This window comes from Phaenicophaeus curvirostris, unplaced genomic scaffold (genome assembly GCF_032191515.1).
Source record: "Phaenicophaeus curvirostris isolate KB17595 unplaced genomic scaffold, BPBGC_Pcur_1.0 scaffold_299, whole genome shotgun sequence".
Classification (NCBI taxonomy): domain Eukaryota; kingdom Metazoa; phylum Chordata; class Aves; order Cuculiformes; family Cuculidae; genus Phaenicophaeus; species Phaenicophaeus curvirostris.
This window is the reverse complement of record NW_027206909.1, coordinates 117,814-138,257: the sequence shown is the minus strand read 5'-3', so window position 1 is coordinate 138,257 and position 20,444 is coordinate 117,814. Positions and strand designations below refer to the sequence as shown.

Sequence of the window (20,444 nt, the reverse complement as noted above, 5' to 3'; positions counted from 1 at the left end):
CCTGGGGGTTCCCACGGGGCTGAGAGGGGCCGGGAGCCCCCCCAGATTTTGGGGGTGGGATCGGGGGGGGGCGGCTCCGGGGGGGCTTTTTTTTTTTGGGGGGGGGGGGGGGGTCTGACCTGCTGGGCGGTCTTGGTCTTGTGCTTCTCCTTCTTGTCCTTGTGCTCCTTGGGGGGGTTGTTGGGGGGCGCGGGGGGCCCCGTGGGGGGCGCGGGGGGCGCCGGGAGGTACGTGCGACGCTCCCCGTCCCAGTAGAGGAACCGCCCCCGCCCCCCGCCTCGTAGTAGTACTGGGGGGGGGGGGGGAGAAAGGGAGGAGGGGGGGGGGGGGTCATGGAGGGGGAGCACCCCGAAATCCGGACCCCAACGGGACCCCCCTCACCCCGAAATTGCCACCTTTCCCCTCAAAATTAGCACGTTTCGCTCCAAAGTTGATGGATTCAGCACAAAATCAGCACGACGCACCCCAAAATTAGCACGTTGCACCCCAAAATTAGCGCGTTTCACCCCAGAATTGAGGCATTCAGCCCCAAATCGAGGCGTTTCACCCCAAAATTGAGGCATTCAGCCCCAAATCGAGGCGTTTCACCCCAAAATTGATGCATTCAGCCCCAAAATTGAGGGCATTCAGCCCCAAATCGAGGCGTTTCACCCCAAAATTGATGAGTTCAGCGCGAAATTAGCACAATTCACCCCAAAATTAGCATCTTTTACCCCAAAATGGATGCATTTTACTCCAAAATTGATGCACTCACCCCAAAATTGATGCGTTTTACCCCAAAATTGATGCATTCAGCCCCAAATTGACACGTTCTCACCCCAAAATTAGCACATTTAACCCCAAAATTGATGCATTTCACCCCAAAATTGATGCATTTCACTCCAAAAGTGACCTTTTCAACCCCCAAAATTGATGCGTTTTACCCCAAAATTGATGCATTCAGCCCCAAATCGACACCTTTCACCCCAAAATTGACGAATTCAGCCCAAAATTGACATGTTGCACCCCAAAATTAGCACATTTCACCCCAAAATTGATGCGTTTCACCCCAAAATTGGTGCATTTCACCCCAAAATTGACGCACTCACCCCAAAATCGATGCATTTCACCCCAAAATTGACTGATTTCACCCCCAAATCGATGCATTTCACCCCAAAATTGATTCATTTCACCCCAAAATCGATGCATTTTACCCCAAAATTGACTGATTTCACCCCAAAATTGATGAATTCAGCCCCCAAATCGACACCTTTCACCCCAAAATTGAATGAATTCAGCCCCAAATTGACACGTTGCACCCCAAAATTAGCACATTTCACCCCAAAATTGATGCATTTCACCCCAAAATTGACCTTTTCACCCCCAAACTGACGCTTTTCACCCCCAAGACCGACCCCTGCACCCAAAACTCTTCCTTTTCGACCCAAAACGGACCCCCTTGACCCCCAAAACGCCCCTTTTCAACCCCAAAATGTCTCTTTTTCCTCCCAAATTGACCCTTTTTAACCTAAATCTGCGAGTTTCACCCCAAAAAATCTTTTTAGCCTTAAAACACCGTTTTCAGCACCAAAATTGCACTTTTTGGACCGATTTCCCACTTTTTCAACCCAAATTTTCCTTTAATTCGGGGAAGGGGCCCCGATTCCCCCCCCCCCAGCACCCAAACGGCCCCGTTCGCTGCCCCAAATCTCACTTTTTTTCGCCCCAAAACGCGTTTTGAGCCGTTTTTAAGCCCCAAAATCGCCGTTTTTTCGGAATTTTTTTTTTGCCTGAAGGGGGGGGGGGACCGGACCCAAAATTCCTGTTTTTCACCCCAAAAATCCTTCTCACCTGGGAGTGGGGGTCGTAATAGAGCCCCCGTGAGGGGGTCGTAGTAGTAGCCGGAGGTCTCGTCATATTGATAAGTGGAGACATCGGGAACAGCTGGGGGGGGGGGGGGGGGGGGCAGAAAGGGGGGGGGTCAGGGGGGACCCCAAAATCCTCTGACCCCCCCTCACCCCATAGACCCCCCCAAAAACCGCCCCCCCCACCCCATAGACCCCCCTAAACTGCCCCCCCACCCCATAGACCCCCCAAAACTGCCCCCCCACCCCACAGACCCCCCCAAAACTGCCCCCCCCACCCCATAGACCCCCCTAAACTGCCCCCCCCACCCCACAGACCCCCCCAAACTGCCCCCCCTACCCCATAGATCCCCCTAAACTGCCCCCCCACCCCCCAGCCCCCCCCAAACTGCCCCCCCACCCCCCAGACCCCCCCCAGCCCCCCCAAACCGCCCCCCCCCCAGCCCCCTAGACCCCCCCCCGTACCCCAAATTTCCTCCCCCCCCCCCCAAGCCCCCCCCCCCAAAACTCACGGAACTGCCCGTAGGGGTCGGTGCCGGGGGTCGCCGTGGGGGGGGGCCGCGGGGGGGGCAGCGCTGGGGGGCTCAGTCTTGGGGGGCCCCGCGTAGCTCTGGGGGGGGGGGCAGCACCCCAAATCCATTAGGGAGACCCCCTTTTTTTTACCCTCCCCCCCCATTTTTGGGGTCCAAATCTCTGCCCCCCCCCCTTTTTTGGGGTCCCCCCCCACTTTTTGGGGTCCCCCTTATATTTTGGGGTTCACTCACCTGGCTGGGGGGGTTGTTGCTGGAGGGGGGGTCCCCGGATTGGGGGGCGTAGGGGCTCCCCCCGGGGGGGGCGCGAGAGAAGGAGCCGCCCCCCCCCCACGCCCCCCGACCCCCCCGGAGGCTCCAAACCCGGCACCCCCCGGCTCTCCTCCGCACCTGGGGGGGATGATAGAGGGGACCCCAAAATCTATAGCGGCCCCCCCAATCCGTAGGGACCCCCCCCGAATCCATAGGGACCCCCCAAATCCATAGGGACCCCTCAAATCCATAGGGACCCCCCCCCAAACCATATAGGCTCCCCCCAAATCCATACAGGCCCCCCCAAACCATATAGGCTCCCCCCCAAATCCATAGGGACCCCCCCTAGTTCATAGGGGGGGTCCCCATTCCATAGAGACCCCCCCAATCCATAGGGACCCCCCCCAAAATCCATAGGGACCCCCCCTAGTTCATAGGGGCGGGCTCCCCATTCCATAAAGACCCCCCCCCAATCCATAGGGACCCCCCAAATCCATAGACCCCCATCCATAGGGCCCCTCCTTCCATAGAACCACCCCCAAATCCATAGGGACCCCCCCAAAATCCATAGGGACCCCCCCTAGTTCATAGGGACCCCCCTCCTCTATAACCCCCCCCCTCACCGGGGGCGGCACCGTCGGCCTTGGGGGGGCCGCTCGGGGCCAGGGGGGGCCCGGGGGGCAGGGGGGGGCCCCCCCAGAGCCTCCTCGCTTGGTAGAAGGAGCCGAAATCCGCGGGGGGGTCCTCAGCGCCCCCCCACGAGGGCTCCGAGCCCGGAGCAGCCTGGGGAGGGAAGAGAGGGGGATCAGAAACCCCCCCCTCTATTGATAACCCCCCCATTCCATTGATAAAACCCTCTATTCCACTGATAACCCCCCCGTTCCATTGATAACTCCCCTCATTCATTCATAAAACCCCCATCGATAACTCCCCCATTGATAAAAACCCCTTCATTCATAACTTCCCCATTCATAAATTCCCACGCTCCATTCATAAAACCCTCCTCCCCAACTCCCCCTCCAAGACCCCCCGACCCCCAAGACCCCCCTAAAGTCCCTCCCGGACCCCCAAGTGCCCCCCAACTCCCCCTCCAAGCCCCCCCGACCCCAAGCGCCCCCTAAGTGCCCCCCCACCTCCCCTCCCAAGCCCCCTCGACCCCCAAGCCCCCCCCCAAAGTCCCTCCCTGACCCCCAACTCCCCTTCCAAGCCCCCCCACTGACCCCCAACACCCCCCCCGCCGGGCCCCCCCCAAACCTGCGACAGGGCCCACTGGGCGGCGGCGATGGCGTGGAGGCGACGGAGGCGGCGCTGGCGCGGGGGGACCCTCCCCTGGCCCCGCCCCCTGCCCCTCCCTATGGGAAAAGGGGCGGGGTTTAGGGTCTGGGGGCGTGGCTTAAGGTTTGGGGCGTGGCTTGAGCCGAGGGGGGCGTGGCCTGAGCCGAGGGGGGCGTGGCCTGAGCCGAGGGGGCGTGGCCTCACCGCTTGGAGCCTTTAGCGAACTCGACGTTGATGCTTTTCCCATCGATGTGAAGCGGCGGCTGCAGCGCCTGCAGCATCTGGAGCAGCTGAGACGCCTCCTGAGGGGGGTGAGGGGTGAGGGGGACCCCAAAAACGGACCCCGGGGGAGCCCAGAAGGGACGCGGGGACCCCGCAAAACGGACCCCGGGGGCTCAAAAAGCGGAAAGAAGGGACGACGAAAGGGGCGCAGGGGCGTAAAAACGGACCCAGCGGGACCCGAAAGCAACCAGGGGGGTCAAAAAAAAGGAGAATAAGGACCAAAAAGGGGTGCAGGGAACTCAGAAATGGACCCGGGGACCCCAAAAAGGGCTGAAGGGACCCCAAAACACCCAGGGGCTCCAAAAAAGGAACTAGAGGACTCAAAAAGGCACCTGAGGGCTCCAAAAAGGGGCTGAGGGACCCCCAAAAACACCCAGGGGCTCCAAAAAAGGACCAAGGGGACCCAAAAAGGGACCTGAGGACCCTAAAAATGGACCCAGGAGACCCCAAAACCACCCAGGGGGCAGCAAAAAGGATCAAGGGGACCCCAAAAAGGACCTGGGGGACCCCCAGAAACACCAAAAAGGACCAAGGGGACCTAAGAAGGACCAAGAGGACTCAAAATCCACCCCAGGACCCAAAAAAAGGACCAAGGGGACCCCAAAAGGGACTATGGGGACCCCAAAGGGACCAAGGGGACCCCAAAAAGGACCAAGAGGACTCAAAATCCACCCCGAGATCACTGAAAACGACCAAGAAGAGCTCAAAAAGGACCAAGAGGACCCCAAAAAGGACCTGGAGACCCCCAAAAAGGACCTGGAGACCCCCAAAAAGAACCTGGAGACCCCCAAAAAGGACCTGGAGACCCAAAAAGGAGCTGGAGACCCCCGAAAAGGACCAAGGAAACCCAAAAAGGACCTGGGGGACCCCAGAAACAGCCGGGGACTCCAAAAATGACCAAGGGAACCTAAAAAGGACCAAAAGGACTCAAAATCCACCCCAGGACCCCAAAAAAGGACCAAGGGGACCCAAAAGGACCTGGAGCCCCCAAAAAGGACCTGGAGACCCCAAAAAGGAGCTGGAGACCCCCAAAATGGAGCTGGAGACCCTCAAAAAGGATCTGGAGCCCCCAAAAAGGACCTGGAGACCCCAAAAAGGACCTGGAGACCCTCAAAAAGAACCTGGAGACCCCCAAAAAGGACCTGGAGACCCCCAAAATGGAGCTCGAGACTCCAAAAAGGAGCTGGAGACCCCCAAAAAGGACCTGGAGACCCCCAAAAAGGACCAGGGGGACCCCCAGAATCACCCAGGGGCTCCAAAAAGGACCAAGGAGACCTAAAAAGGACCAAAAGGACTCAAAATCCACCCCAGGACCCCAAAAAAAGGACCAAGGGGACCCCAAAAAGGACCTGGAGACCCAAAAAGGAGCTGGAGACCCCAAAAAGGACCTGGAGACCCTCAAAAAGGACCTGGAGACCCCCAAAAAGGACCTGGAGACCCTCAAAAAGAACCTGGAGACCCCAAAAAGGACCTGGAGACCCCCAAAATGGAGCTCGAGACTCCAAAAAGGAGCTGGAGACCCCCAAAAAGGACCAAGGAAACCCCAAAAAGGACCTGGGGGACCCCCAGAATCACCCAGGGGCTCCAAAAAGGACCAAGGGGACCTAAAAAGGACCAAGAGGACTCAAAATCCACCCCAGGACCCCAAAAAAAGGACCAAGGAGACCCCAAAAAGGACCAAGAGCACCCCAAAAAGGACCTGGAGACCCCAAAAAGGACCTGGAGACCCTCAAAAAGGACCTGGAGACCCCAAAAAGGAGCTGGAGACCCCCAAAATGGAGCTGGAGACCCCAAAAAGGAGCTGGAGACCCCCAAAAAGAACCTGGAGACCCCCAAAAAGGACCTGGAGACCCCAAAAAGGACCTGGGGGACCCCCAGAAACACCCGGGGGCTCCAAAAAGGACCAAGGGGACCTAAAAAGGACCAAAAGGACTCAAAATCCACCCCAGGACCCCAAAAAAAGGACCAAGGGGACCCCAAAAAGGACCAAGAGCACCCCAAAAAGGATCTGGAGACCCTCAAAAAGGACCTGGAGACCCTCAAAAAGGATCTGGAGACCCCAAAAAGGACCTGGAGACCCTCAAAAAGAACCTGGAGACCCCAAAAAGGACCTGGAGACCCCCAAAATGGAGCTCGAGACTCCAAAAAGAAGCTGGAGACCCCCAAAAAGGACCAAGGAAACCCCAAAAAGGACCTGGGGGACCCCCAGAATCACCCAGGGGCTCCAAAAAGGACCAAGGGGACCAAAAAAGGACCAAAAGGACTCAAAATCCACCCCAGGACCCCAAAAAAAGGACCAAGGGGACCCCAAAAAGGACCAAGAGCACCCCAAAAAGGACCTGGAGACCCCAAAAAGGACCTGGAGACCCTCAAAAAGGATCTGGAGACCCTCAAAAAGGACCTGGAGACCCCAAAAAGGACCTAGAGACCCCCAAAAAGGATCTGGAGACCCCCAAAAAGGACCTGGAGACCCCAAAAAGGAGCTGGAGACCCTCAAAAAGGATCTGGAGACCCCCAAAAAGAACCTGGAGACCCCAAAAAGGATCTGGAGACCCCAAAAAGGAGCTGGAGACCCCGAGAAGGACCTTCTGAAGGAACCTGAGGAGCCAGAAAGGGAGCCGGGAGCCGTTTTGGGGCGCGGGGAGCGGGTTTCGGGGTCCCCGCGGAGTCGGGGTGACCCACCACGATGGTGGCGAGCTGGACGAAGGCGAAGCCGCGGTTGAGCTGCGTCTGTCGGTCCTTGATGACGCGGACGTTGGCGGCCGAGAGGGCGGCGAAGGGGGCGAGCGCCGCCAGGATGGACTCGAGGCTGCTCTGAGGGTGCAGGTTGCGCAGGATGATGGCTGCGGGGGGCAAAAAAAGGGGGGTCAGGGGGGTGGGACCCCAAGATTCGGGAGCGAGAAGTCAAAATTCGGGGGTGGAAGGTCGAAGTTTGGGGGTTCAAGCGGTGATGCGGAGGTCAAGCTGCAAAATGGGGCGGTGGAACCTCAAAATCTAGTGGTTGGAACCCAAAATTTCGTGGTTGGAACCCAAAATCTGGGGGTTGAACCTCAAATCTCATGGTTGAACCTCAAATCTGGTGGTTGAACCCCAAAATTGGGTGGTTGGAACCCAAAATCTAGTAGTTAAACCTCAAATTTGGTGGTTGAACCTCAAAATTTGGCGGTTGAAACCCAAGATTTGGTGGTTGAACCTCAAATCTGGTGGTTGAACCTCAAATCTGGTGGTTGAACCTCGAATTTGGTGGTTGAAACCCAAAACATGGTAGTTAATACTCAAATTTGGTGGTTGAAACCCTAAATTGGGTGGTTGAACCCCAAAATTGCGTGGTTGAACCTCAAATCTGGTGGTTGAAACCCAAAAACTGGTAGTTAAACCTCTAATCTGGTGGTTGAAACCCAAAATGCGGAGGTTGAACCCCAAAATCTGGTGGTCGAACGTCAAATTTGGAGGTTGAACCTCAAATCTGGTGGTTGGAACCCAAAATTGGGTGGTTAAAACCCAAAATTTGGTGGTTGAACCTCAAATTTGGTGGTTGAAACCCAAAATTTGGTGGTTGAAACCCAAAATTTGGTGGTTGAAACACAAAATTGGGTGGTTGAAACCCAAAATCTGGTGGTTGAACCTCAAATTTGGTGATTGGAACCCAAAATCTAGTGGCTGAATCTCAAATATTCTGGTTGGAACCCAAAGTTGGGCGGTTGGAACCCAAAATCTGGTGGTTGAAACCCAAAATTTGGTGGTTGAACCTCAAATTTGGTGGTTGAAACCCAAAATCTGGTCGTTGAAACCCAAAATTTGGAGGTTGAACCTCAAATCTTGTGGTTGGAACCCAAAACCTGGTGGTTGGAACCCAAAATCTGGGGGTTGAAACCCAAAATTTGGAGATTGAACCTCAAATCTGGTGGTTGAAACCCAAAATTTGGTGGTTGAACCTCAGATCTGGTGGTTGAAACCCAAAATTTGGTGGTTGAAACCCAAAATTGGGTGGTTGGAACCCAAAATTTGGTGGTTGAAACCCAAAACCTGGTAGTTAAACCTCAAATTTGGTGGTTGAACTTCAAATCTGGTGGTTGAAACCCAAAATCTGGTGGTTGAAACCTAAAATTGGGTGGTTGGAACCCAAAATTGGGTGGTTGGAACCCAAAATCTGGTGGTTGAAACCCAAAATTTGGTGCTTGAACCTCAAATCTCGCAGCTGAACCTCAAAATTTGGAGGTTGAAACCCAAAATCTGGTGGTTGAAACCCAAAATTTGGTGGTTGAACGTCAAATTTGGTGATTGAAACCCAAAATCTGGTGGTTGAAACCCCAAGTCTGGCAGTTAAACCTCAAATTTGGTGGTTGAACTTCAAATCCAGCGGTTGGAACCCAAAATTTGGTGGTTGAAACCCAAAATCTGGTGGTTGAAACCCAAAATTTGGCGGTTGAAACCTAAAATTAGGTGGTTGGAACCCAAAATTGGGTGGTTGGACCCCAAAATTTGTTGGTTGAACCTCAAATCTGGTGGTTGAAACCCAAAATTTGGTGGTTGGAACCCAAAATTGGGTGGTTGGACCCCAAAATTTGGAGATTGAACCTCAAATCTGGTGGGTGAAACCCAAAATTTGGTGGTTGGAACCCAAAATTGGGTGGTTGAAACCCAAAATTTGGTGGTTGAAACCCAAAATCTGGTGGTTTAAACCCAAAATTTGGAGGTTGAACCTCAAATCTGGTGGTCAAAACCCAAAATTTGGAGGTTGAACCTCAAATCTGGTGGTTGGAACCCAAAATCTGGTGGTTGAAACCCAAAACTGGGTGGTTGGAACCCAAAATCTGGTGGTTGAAACACAAAATTGGGTGGTTGAAACCCAAAACCTGGTAGTTAAACCTCAAATTTGGAGGTTGAACCTCAAATCTGGTGGTTGGAACCCAAAATCTGGTGGTTGAAACCCAAAATTTGGTGCTTGAACCTCAAATCTCGCAGCTGAACCTCAAAATTTGGAGGTTGAAACCCAAAATCTGGTGGGTGAAACCCAAAATCTGGTGGTTGAACCTCAAATTTAGTGCTCGAGCTCCAAGATTTGGTGGTTGAACCTCAAAATCTAGTGGTTAGACCCCAAAATTTGGGGGTTGAGCCTCAAAATCTCGTGGTCGAACCCCAAAACCTGGTGGTTGAGCCCTAAAATCCCCATTTACCCCCCTCAAATTCCCCATTTTTACCCCCCCCAAACCCCCTTTTACCCCTCCAGGACCCCCCCAACCCCCTTTTACCCACCCCGGACCCCCCCAAACCCCCTTTTACCCCCCCAAACCCCCTTTTACCCCCCCAGGACCCCCCCAAATCCCCTTTTAATCCCCCAGGGCCCCCCCAAATCCTCTTTTACCCCCCCCAGACTCCCCCAAACCCCCTTTTACCCCCCCAAATCCCCTTTTACCCCCCCAAATCCCCTTTTACCCCCCCTGGACCCCCCCAAACCCCCTTTTACCCCCCCACACCCCCTTTTACCCACCCAGGACCCCCCCAAACCCCCTTTTACCCCCCCCAGACCCCCCCAAACCCCCTTTTACCCCCCCAAATCCCCTTTTACCCCCCCTGGACCCCCCCAAACCCCCTTTTACCCCCCCACACCCCCTTTTACCCACCCAGGACCCCCCCAAACCCCCTTTTACCCCCCCAAGACCCCCCCAAATCCCCTTTTACCCCCCCCGGACCCCCCCAAACCCCCTTTAACCCCCCCAGGACACCCCCAAATCTCCATTTACCCCCCCAGACTCCCCCAAATCCCCTTTTGCCCCCCCCAGGCCCCCCCCGAACCCCCTTTTTTTGCCCCCCAAACTCACTGTCGTTGGCGTTTTCAGCTCCGGGTTCGCTGCCACCTTGGGGTCCCCCCGGGGTCCCCCCCAAATTGGGGGTGTAGGACTGGGGGAGGGGGAGGAGCCCCGCGCCCCCCCCCGGCACCAGCTCCGCTCGGGGCCCCCCGGGACCTCGCTGCTCGGCTTCTGCACCCCAAAAAAAACAACCCCCCCACCCCCAGGTCAGGAGAAACCCCCAAAAATCTGGGGGTTCAGCCCCTAAAGAGGGTGGAGAACCCCAAATCGGGGGGGCTGGACCCCAAAATCTGGGGATTGGACCCCAAAATCTGGTGGTTGGACCCCAAAATTGGGGGGTTGGACCTCATAATTTGGTGGTTGAACCCCAAAATCACGTCATTGAACCCCGAATTTGACGGTTGGAGCTCAAGATTGCGGGGTTGAACCCCAAAATCAGGTGGTTCAACCCCAAAATGTGGGGCTCGGACCCCAAAATTGGTGGTTGGACCCCAAAATCAGAGGATTTGGCCCCAAATTGGGAGGTAGAACCCCAAAATGTGGCACCTGGACCCCAAAATCTGGTGGTTGAACCCCAAAATTTGGTGGCCAAACGCCAATATTAGGTGGTTTGGGGTGAAAATGAGGGATTTTGGGGTGAAAAAGAGGGATTTTGGGTCCCCCAGGGTGATTTTAGGGTGAAAATGAGGGATTTTGGGTCCCCCCAGGGGAATTTTGGGGTGAAAAGGAGGGATTTTGGGTCCCCCCAGGGGAATTTTGGGGTGAAAAGGAGGGATTTTGGGTTCCTCGGGGTGATTTTGGGGTGAAACGGAGAGATTTCGGGTCCCCCCAGGGGAATTTTGGGGTGAAAAGGAGGGATTTTGGGTCTCCCAGGGTGATTTTGGGGTGAAAAGGAGGGATTTTGGGGTCCCCCGGGGTGATTTTGGGATGAAATGGAGGAATTTTGGGTCCTCGGGGGGATTTTGGGGTGAAACGGAGGGATTTTGGGTCCCCTGGAGGGGATTTTGGGGTGAAACGGAGGGATTTTGGGTCCCCCAGGGTGATTTTGGGGTGAAATAGAGAGATTTTGGGTCCCCCGGGTGTGATTTTGGGGTGAAAAAGAAGGATTTTGGGTTCCTCGGGGGGATTTTGGGGTGAAACGGAGGGATTTTGGGGTGAAAAGGAGGGATTTTGGGGTGAAAAGGAGGGATTTTGGGTCCCCCGGGGGTAATTTTGGGGTGAAACGGAGGGATTTGGGGGTTTGGGGGTCACTCACCAGCTTTGGGGACTCCGCACTTGAAGCATTTTTCGCGCCGTTTGAAGTTCTGGACCCCGCACTGAGCCCCAAAACCCGAGAGTTTCACCCCAAAAGCAGCAGTGGGGACCCCCCCCCGCCCCAAAGGTCCCTCTGTGCCCCCCAAGCGCCCCCCCAAAGTCCTCCCCAGCCCCCCAAGTGCCCCCCAACTCCCCCTCCACCCCCCTAAATGCCCCCCAACTCCCCCTCCAAGCCCCCCCAGACCCCCAAGTGCCCCCGAGGTGCCCCCCCAGCCCCCCAAGTGCCCCCCAGCTGCCCCCCCAGCCCCCCAAGTGCCCCCCAACTCCCCCTCCAAGCCCCCCACAGCCCCCCAGCTGCCCCCCCAGCCCCCCAAGTGCCCCCCCAGCCCCCCAGGTGCCCCCCAACTCCCCCTCCAAGCCCCCCCAGTGCCCCCCCCAGCCCCCCAGGTGCCCCCCAACTCCCCCTCCAAGCCCCCCCAGCCCCCCAAGTGCCCCCCCAGCCCTCCAGGTGCCCCCCAACTCCCCCTCCACACCCCCTCTAAGCCCCCCCAGCCCCCCAAGTGCCCCCCAACTCCCCCTCCAAGCCCCCCCCAGCCCCCCAAGTGCCCCCCCAGCCCCTCAGGTGCCCCTCAACTCCCCCTCCAAGCACCCCCCAGCCCCCCAAGTGCCCCCCAACTCCCCCTTAATGCCCCCCAAGTGCCCCCCAACTCCCCCTCCAAGCCCCCCCAGCCCCCCAAGTGCCCCCCAGGTGCCCCCCAACTCCCCCTCCAAGCCCCCCCCAGCCCCCCAAGTGCCCCCCAACTCCCCCTTAATGCCCCCCAGCCCCCCAAGTGCCCCCCCAGCCCCCCAGGTGCCCCCCCAGCCCCCCAACTCCCCCTCCAAGCCCCCCCCAGCCCCCCAAGTGCCCCCCCCAGCCCCCCAGGTGCCCCCCCCAGCCCCCCGGCACCTTCCCGCAGAGCCAGTCCTCGTTGCTCTTGGGTTTGGGGTCACTGTAGTGCAAGGACACTCGCTGCCCCAGCAGCACCAGCCCCGCCTGCGGGGCACGAGGGGCTCGCACGAGGGGCTCGCACGAGGGGCTCGCAACCCCTCGCCCGGGCCCCGAACCGGGGGGGGGGGCTCGAACCGAGGGGCATCGGGGCTCGCATGAGGGTGGGGGGGGGGACACACCAGGGGCACCCAGGGCTCACGGGGCCCTCGCACGAGGAGGCACGAGGGCTCGCACGAGGGCTCTGAACCCCCTCACGCAGCCCCGGCACGAGGGCTCGCACGAGGGGGGGAGCGGGGGCACCCAGGGCTCGCACGAGGAGGCACGAGGCCTCGCACGAGGGCTCGCACGAGGGTTTGCACGAGGAGGGGAGCGGGGGCACCCAGGGCTCGCATGAGGAGGCACGAGGCCTCGCACGAGGGTTTGCACGAGGAGGGGAGCGGGGGCACCCAGGGCTCGCATGAGGAGGCATGAGGCCTCGCACGAGGGCTCACACGAGGGCTCGCACGAGGGTTTGCACGAGGAGGGGAGCGGGGGCACCCAGGGCTTGCACGAGGAGGCACGAGGCCTCGCACGAGGGCTCAGACCCCCCCCCCCCAGGGCTCGCACGAGGGCCGGGACTCGGGGGGAGGAGGAAGGCGGCGCCTCCCAGTATAAACCAGTGCAGCCCAGTATAAAGCAGAATAAATGGGAGGCACCCAGTGCTCCCAGTACAAACCAGTATAAACCAATATACATGAGCACAAACCAGTATAAACCAATATAAACCACTACAGGCTACTACAAACCAGTCCAGACCAGTATAGACCAGTAGCTCCCAGTACCTCCCAGGAACAACTAGCGAACCTCAAAAAATCAGACCCCCCAGTATAAACCAGTACAAACCAGTAGAAACCAGCACCGCTGAGGCCACCCCAGTCGCTCCCAGTCACTCCCAGTCCAGACCAGTAAGACCCGATCCCATCCCGTATCCACCAGTACAGCCCAGTAGAGACCAGTACAACCCAGTACCTCTCTGTAGGGACCAGTATAACCCAGTATGCACCACAACCACTTATTAAAAACCAGTAAACACCAGTACACACCAATTAAGACCAGTATGCACCAGTACAAACCAGTAAGCACCAGCACTGCCTAATAAATAGATACCAGTACATCCCAGTATAGTCCAGTACAGCCCAGTACTTCCCTATATAAACCAGTACAGCCCAGCACATACTGGGATTATTTATTAGAAACCAGTAAAAACCAGTAAAGCCCAATAAAAACCAGTAAAAACCAGTACTGCTTAAAAAACAGATCCCAGTACACGCTAGCACTGCCCAGTACAGCCCAGTACGCACCAGTACAGCCCAGTACAACTCTCTACTTCCCAGAATCGCTTCCTAAAAACCAGTAAAGACCAGTAAAAGGCAATAAAAGCCAGAACGCACCAGTACAAACCAGTAAACACCAGTACTGCCTAATAAATACGCACCAGTACACACCAGTAAAAACCAGTAAGCACCGGTGCTGCCTAACAGGCACCAGTACACACCAGTGGTGCCCAGTACACACCAGTAGCGCCCAGTGGAGGCCTGTAGAGAGGAGTAGAGCCCAGTGGAGCCCAGTGGAGCCCAGTGGAGCCCAGTATAACCAGTATAACCAGTATAACCAGTACCTGGTTGGCCGCCATCCACCGCGCCGCCTCCTCCACGCGCTGGAACTCGACGAAGGCGAAACCGCGACTCTGACCTGGGGAACAGCACCCGACGGGGCTACTGGGGAGACTGGGGAGACTGGGAACCCACGGGGGATACTGGGAACCCACCACGGGGGAGACTGGGGGTACTGGGAACCCACGGGGGATACTGGGAACCCATAGGGGATACTGGGAACCCATGGAGGATACTGGGGATACTGGGGGTGCTGGGAACCCATAGGGGATACTGGGGGTACTGGGCCCCCTCCAGTGTTACTGGGGGATACTGGGCACCCCTGGGTGCTACTGGGACGCCTTCCAAACTGGTTTTGATCCCCCCCACCCACCCCCGCCGGGTGCTTCAGGGACCCTCTGGGACAGAACCAGCACCCCTGGGTGCTCCTGGGGATAAGATGGGGACCCCTGGGTGCCCCTAGAAGTGGGATCAGCACCCCTGGGTGCTCCTAGAACTGGGACCAGCACCCCTGGGTGCCCCTAGAACTGGGATCAGCACCCCTGGGTGCCCCTAGAACTGGGACCAGCACCCCTGGGTGCCCCTAGAAGTGGGATCAGCACCCCTGGGGGCTCCTAGAGCTGAGACCAGCACCCCTGGGTGCCCCCTAGAAGTGGGATCAGCACCCCTGGGTGCCCCTAGAAGTGGGATCAGCACCCCTGGGTGCCCCCTAGGAACGGGATCAGCACCCCTGGGTGCTCCTAGAACTGGGACCAGCACCCCTGGGTGCTCCTAGAGCTGAGACCAGCACCTCTGGGTGCTCCTAGAGCTGGGACCAGCACCCCTGGGTGCCCCAAGAGCTAGGACCAGCACCCCTGGGTGCTCCTAGAGCTGGGATCAGCACCCCTGGGTGCTCCTAGAACTGGGATCAGCACCCCTGAGTGCTCCTAGAGCTGGGACCAGCACCCCTGGGTGCCCCTAGAACTGGGACCAGCACCCCTGAGTGCTCCTGGGGAAGGAATCAGCACCCCTGGGTGCTCTTGGGGATGGAGCCAGCACCCCTGGGTGCCCCTAGAACTGGGATCAGCACCCCTGGGTGCTCCTAGAGCTGAGACCAGCACCCCTGGGGGGTGCTCCTGGGGATGGAGCCAGCACCCCCGGGTGCCCCTAGAGCTGAGACCAGCACCCCTGGGTGCTCCTAGAGTTGGGACCAGCACCCCTGGGTGCCCCCTAGAACTGGGACCAGCACCCCTGGGTGCTCCTGGGGAAGGAATCAGCACCCCTGGGTGCTCTTGGGGATGGAGCCAGCACCCCTGGGTGCCCCTAGAGCTGGGATCAGCACCCCTGGGTGCTCCTGGGGATGGAATCAGCACCCCTGGGTGCTCTTGGGGATGGAGCCAGCACCCCTGGGTGCTCCTAGAAGTGGGATCAGCACCCCTGGGTGCCCCTGAGGATGGAACCAGCACCCCTGGGTGCCCCCTAGGAATGGGATCAGCACCCCTGGGTGCTCCTGGGGAAAGGGACCAGCACCCCTGGGTGCTGCCGGGTGTGGGTTTGGCACCCCTGGGTGCCCCTTGAGAGGGAGATGGGCACCCCTGGGTGCTCCCTAGGGACAAGAGCGGCACCCCTGGGTGCCCCTGGGAGAGGGATCAGCACCCCTGGGTGCTCCTAGAGCTGGGACCGGCACCCCTGGGTGCCCCTGGGGATGGAACCAGCACCCCTGGGTGCTCCTGGGACACCCCTGGGTGCTCCTGGGGACGGAGTCAGCACCCCTGGGTGCTCCTGGGGAAGGGACCAGCACCCCTGGGTGCTCCTAGAGCTGGGACCAGCACCCCTGGGTGCCCCTGGGGACGGAATAAGCACCCCTGGGTGCTCCTGGGGAAGGGATCAGCACCCCTGGGTGCCCCTAAGGAAGAGACCGGCACCCCCGGGTGCCCCTGAGGATGGAATCAGCACCCCTGGGTGCCCCTGGGAGGGGTTCCAGCACCCCTGGGTGCCCCCTAAATTCCACGCGACAGCCCTGGGTGCCCTCTGAGAGTGGAATTAGCACCCTCGGGTGCCTCTGAAGAACAACCCAGCGCCCTCGGGTGCCCCGGGGGGTGGGATTTAGCGCCCTTGGGAGGGACCCCGCACCCTCGGGTGCCCCTGGGGGTGGGATCCAGCACCCTTGGGTGCTGTGCTCACCGGAGGATTTGTTGCGCATCAGCCGGACCTCGCGGGGCTGCACCCCCTGCGCCTGCAGCTGCGCCCGGATCTGGGGGGGGGGAGGAGGAGAAAAAAACATCTTGGGGGGGGGCCTCAACATCTGGGGGGCCCCCCAAACACCTGGTGGGGGCCCTAAACATCTGGGGGGGCCCCAAACATCTGGGGGGGCCACCCAGGGGCTGGGGACCCCCCCGAGACCCTCCCCTGACAGCAGCTAAAGGGAACCTAGGGGAGGCCCAGGCAGGCGGGGGGCGTGGCCTAAGCGAGGGGGCGTGGCCTAAGCGAGAGGGGGCGTGGCCTAAGCGAGGGGGCGTGGCCTAAGTGCAATGAGCTGAGATGAGCTTATGGAGGGGGCGTGGCCTAAAGAATAAGGGGCGTGGCCTAGAATGAATGGACTACGGGGAGGGGGCGTGGCTTAAGGGGAGGGGGCGTGGCTTGGCCAAGGGGGCCTGTGCTAGCCCCAGAGAGCCTGTGCTAGCCCCAGAGAGCCTGTGCTAGCCCAGAGGGCCTGTGCTAGCCCCAAGAGAGCCTATGCTAGCCCCAAGAGAGCCTATGCTAGCCCCAAGAGGGCCTGTGCTAGCCCAGAGGGCCTGTGCTAGCCCCAAGAGGCCCTGTGCTAGCCCCAAGAGGGGTCTGTGCTAGCCCCAAGAGGGCCTGTGCTAGCCCAGAGGGCCTGTGCTAGCCCCAGAGAGCCTGTGCTAGCCCCAGAGGGCCTGTGCTAGCCCCAGAGAGCCTGTGCTAGCCCCAGAGGGCCTGTGCTAGCCCCAAGAGGGCCTGTGCTAGCCCAGAGGGCCTGTGCTAGCCCCAGAGGGCCTGTGCTAGCCCCCGAGGGCCTGTGCTAGCCGCAGAGAGCCTGTGCTAGCCCAGAGGGCCTGTGCTAGCCCCCGAGGGCCCGTGCTAGCCCCCGAGGGCCCGTGCTAGCCGCGGGGTGGCTCACGTCGCTCTCGGTGGCGGCGGGCGGCAGCATGCGCAGCATGACGATGGTGCTGGCCCGCGGCTCCTCGTCGCCGGCCTCGGGCCGGTAATCCTGGTCCCGGTAGTCGCCGTCGGCCCCGAAGGGCAACGAGGAGGCGGCCGCCGACGTCACCTCCCGCTTGCGGGGGGGCTCCGAGCCCTCGTAGGGGGCCTGCGGGGGGGGCAGAAAGGGGGGGTCGGGGGGCAGAAATGGGGGTCAGGGGGGCAAAAAGAGGGAGTTGGGGGGCAGAAAGGGGGGTCAAGGGGCAGTTTGGGGGGTCAGGAGGCAGAAAAAGGGGGTTTGGAGGCAGAAAGGGGGGTCAGGGGGCAGTTTGGGGGGGTCAAGGGGTAGAAATGGGGGGTCAGGGGGTAAAAACAGGGAGTTGGGGGGCAGAAAGGGGGGTCAAGGGGCAGTTTGGGGGGTCAGGAGGCAGAAAAAGGGGGTTTGGAGGCAGAAAGGGGGGGTCAGGGGGCAGTTTGGGGGGATCAAGGGGTAGAAATGGGGGGTCAGGGGCAAAAAAGAGGGAGTTGGGGGGCAGAAAGGGGGGTCAGGGGGCAGTTTGGGGGGGGGCAGGGGGCAGAAATGGGGGGTCAGGGGGCAGAAAGGGGGGTCAGGGAGCAGTTTGAGGGGGTCGGGGGCAGAAATGGGGGGTCAGGGGGCAGAAAGGGGGGGTCAGGGAGCAGTTTGAGGGGGTCGGGGGCAGAAATGGGGGGTCAGGGGGCAGAAAGGGGGGTCAGGGAGCAGTTTGGGGGGGTCAGGGGGTAGAAATGGGGGGTCAGGGGGCAGAAAGGGGGGTCAGGGAGCAGTTTGAGGGGGTCGGGGGCAGAAATGGGGGGTCAGGGGGCAGAAAGGGGGGTCAGGGAGCAGTTTGAGGGGGTTGGGGACAGAAATGGGGGGTCAGGGGGCGGAAAGGGGGGGTCAGGGAGCAGTTTGAGGGGGTCGGGGGGCAGAAATGGGGGGTCAGGGGGCAGAAATGGAGGGTCAGGGGGCAAAAAGATGGAGTTGGGGGGCAGAAATGGGGGTTCAGGGAGCAGTTTGGGGGGGGGCAGGGTGGGGGGGGTGAGTTTTTGGGGTGATTTGAGGGGGTTTTGGGGTCCCGGGGGGGGGGGGGCCGGTTCTGACCTGGGGGCCAGCGGGGGGGGGGGCCCCCGTAGCCGCGGTAGTCGTGGTCGCGGTAGTCGTGGTCCCGCTGGGCTCGGGGGGCGTCCTCGGGGGGGGGGGGCGCCGGGGGGGCCCCCCCATAGCGGCCGCTGCGCTCCCCGCGGCCCCCCCTGCAGCGACAAGAGGAGCCCCCAGTGCCTCCCAGTTCAACCAGTGGCCTCTCCCAGTTCAACCAGGGCCCCCCCAGTTCAACTAGGGCCCCCCCAGTTCAACCAGGGCCCCCCCAGTTCAACCAGGGCCCCCCCCCCCAGGTCCCCAGTGTCCCCCCCCCTCACCTGCGTTCGTACTCCATGCTGGGGGTACCTGTGGGAAAAGAGGGACTGGGTGAACTGGGAGGGACTGGGAGGGACTGGGAGGGACTGGGAAGCCCTGGTGGAGAACTGGGATGAACTGGGATGAACTGGGAGGAAACGGCGCATCACGAGAAGGGACTGGGACGAACTGGGAGGGACTGGGATGAACTGGGAGGGACTGGGATGAACTGGAGATGGCACTGGGATGAACTGGGAAGGAGTGGGATGAACTGGCGCATCGCTAGAAGGGACTGGGATGAACTGGAGGTGGCACTGGGATGAACTGGGATGGACTGGGAAGGACTGGGATGAACTGGCGCATCGCTAGAAGGGACGGGGATGAACTGGAGGTGGCACTGGGATGAACTGGGATGGACTGGGAAGGACTGGGATGAACTGGCGCATCACTGGGAGGGACTGGGATGAACTGGAGATGGCACTGGGATGAACTGGGAAGGACTGGGATGAACTGGTGCATCGCTAGAAGGGACTGGGATGAACTGGAGATGGCACTGGGATGAACTGGGATGAACTGGGAAGGACTGGGATGAACTGGCGCATCGCTAGAAGGGACTGGGATGAACTGGAGATGGCACTGGGATGGACTGGGAAGGACTGGGATGAACTAGCGCATCGCTAGAAGGGACTGGGATGAACTGGAGGTGGCACTGGGATGAACTGGGAGGCACTGGGAAGTACTGGGATGAACTGGCGCACCACTGGGAGGGACTGGGATGAACTGGAGATGGCACTGAGATGAACTGGGAGGCACTGGGAAGGACTGGGATGAACTGGCGCATCACTGGGAGGGACTGGGATGAACGGGGAAGGACTGGGATGAACTGGGAAGGACTGGGATGAACTGGTGCATCGCTAGAAGGGACTGGGATGAACTGGAGGTGGCACTGGGATGAACTGGGAAGGACTGGGATGAACTGGTGCATCACTGGGAGGGACTGGGATGAACTGGGAGGGACTGGGATGAACTGGGAAGGACTGGGATGAACTGGCGCATCACTGGGAGGGACTGGGAAGGACTGGGATGAACTGGTGCATCGCTAGAAGGGACTGGGATGAACTGGAGATGGCACTGGGATGAACTGGGATGAACTGGGAAGGACTGGGATGAACTGGCGCATCGCTAGAAGGGACTGGGATGAACTGGAGATGGCACTGGGATGGACTGGGAAGGACTGGGATGAACTAGCGCATCGCTAGAAGGGACTGGGATGAACTGGAGGTGGCACTGGGATGAACTGGGAGGCACTGGGAAGTACTGGGATGAACTGGCGCATCACTGGGAGGGACTGGGATGAACTGGGAGGGACTGGGATGAACTGGGAGGCACTGGGATGAACTGGTGCATCACTGGAAGGGACTGGGATGAACTGGGAGGGACTGGGAGGGCCACGCCCACCTCATTAGCATACGAGGCCCCGCCCCCAAGCTGATAAGCCCCGCCCCTCCATTCAATCGACGGCTCGGGTGCCCTTAAGCCCCGCCCCTTCCCACAGGCCACGCCCCCTCACGCCAATCACGGGACCAGGAGCCTTAAGCCCCGCCCCTTCCGCAGGCCACGCCCCCTCACGTCAATCATGGGACCAGGGCCCTTAAGCCCCGCCCCTTCCCGCATGCCACGCCCCCTCACGTCAATCACAGCACCAGGGCCCTTAAGCCCCGCCCCTTCCCACAGGCCCCGCCCCTTTCCTGAGGCGCCGGTGCCGTCTCCCCACCCCCCACTCCCGCTCCCGGGGCCCCGCCCGGCCCCTCCCCTTCTCGGTAGGCCCCGCCCCTTCCCGTTAAGCCCCGCCCCCTTCCCGTGAAGCCTCCTCTCCTCCAGGTCCGGCCCCTCCCGCCCCGCCGGGCTCCCACCTCCTCGCTCCGGCTCCTCCGCCGCTTCCACCCCAGCAAAATGGCGGCGCCTCCGCGCGCCCGCGCCCGCCCCGCGCGCCCGCGCCCGCCCC

At 59.9% G+C, this 20,444-nt stretch overlaps 1 protein-coding gene across 1 annotated transcript; it reads right to left on the bottom strand.

The window, feature by feature from the left end:
- Window positions 1–119: 119 nt before the first annotated feature.
- Window positions 120–20,415, bottom strand: LOC138734899 (RNA-binding protein 10-like; the record flags this gene model as incomplete). Its single annotated transcript, XM_069882723.1, is given in 18 exon segments — window positions 120–266; window positions 269–289; window positions 1,831–1,857; window positions 1,859–1,923; window positions 3,250–3,409; window positions 3,897–3,978; window positions 4,106–4,203; window positions 6,866–7,026; window positions 10,006–10,164; window positions 11,249–11,309; window positions 12,194–12,280; window positions 13,893–13,966; window positions 16,051–16,120; window positions 17,009–17,197; window positions 18,149–18,229; window positions 18,231–18,297; window positions 18,463–18,490; window positions 20,353–20,415. Coding segments are annotated over 17 exon segments (1,566 nt in total), but the record flags the coding sequence as incomplete, so codon positions are not given.
- Window positions 20,416–20,444: the final 29 nt, after the last annotated feature.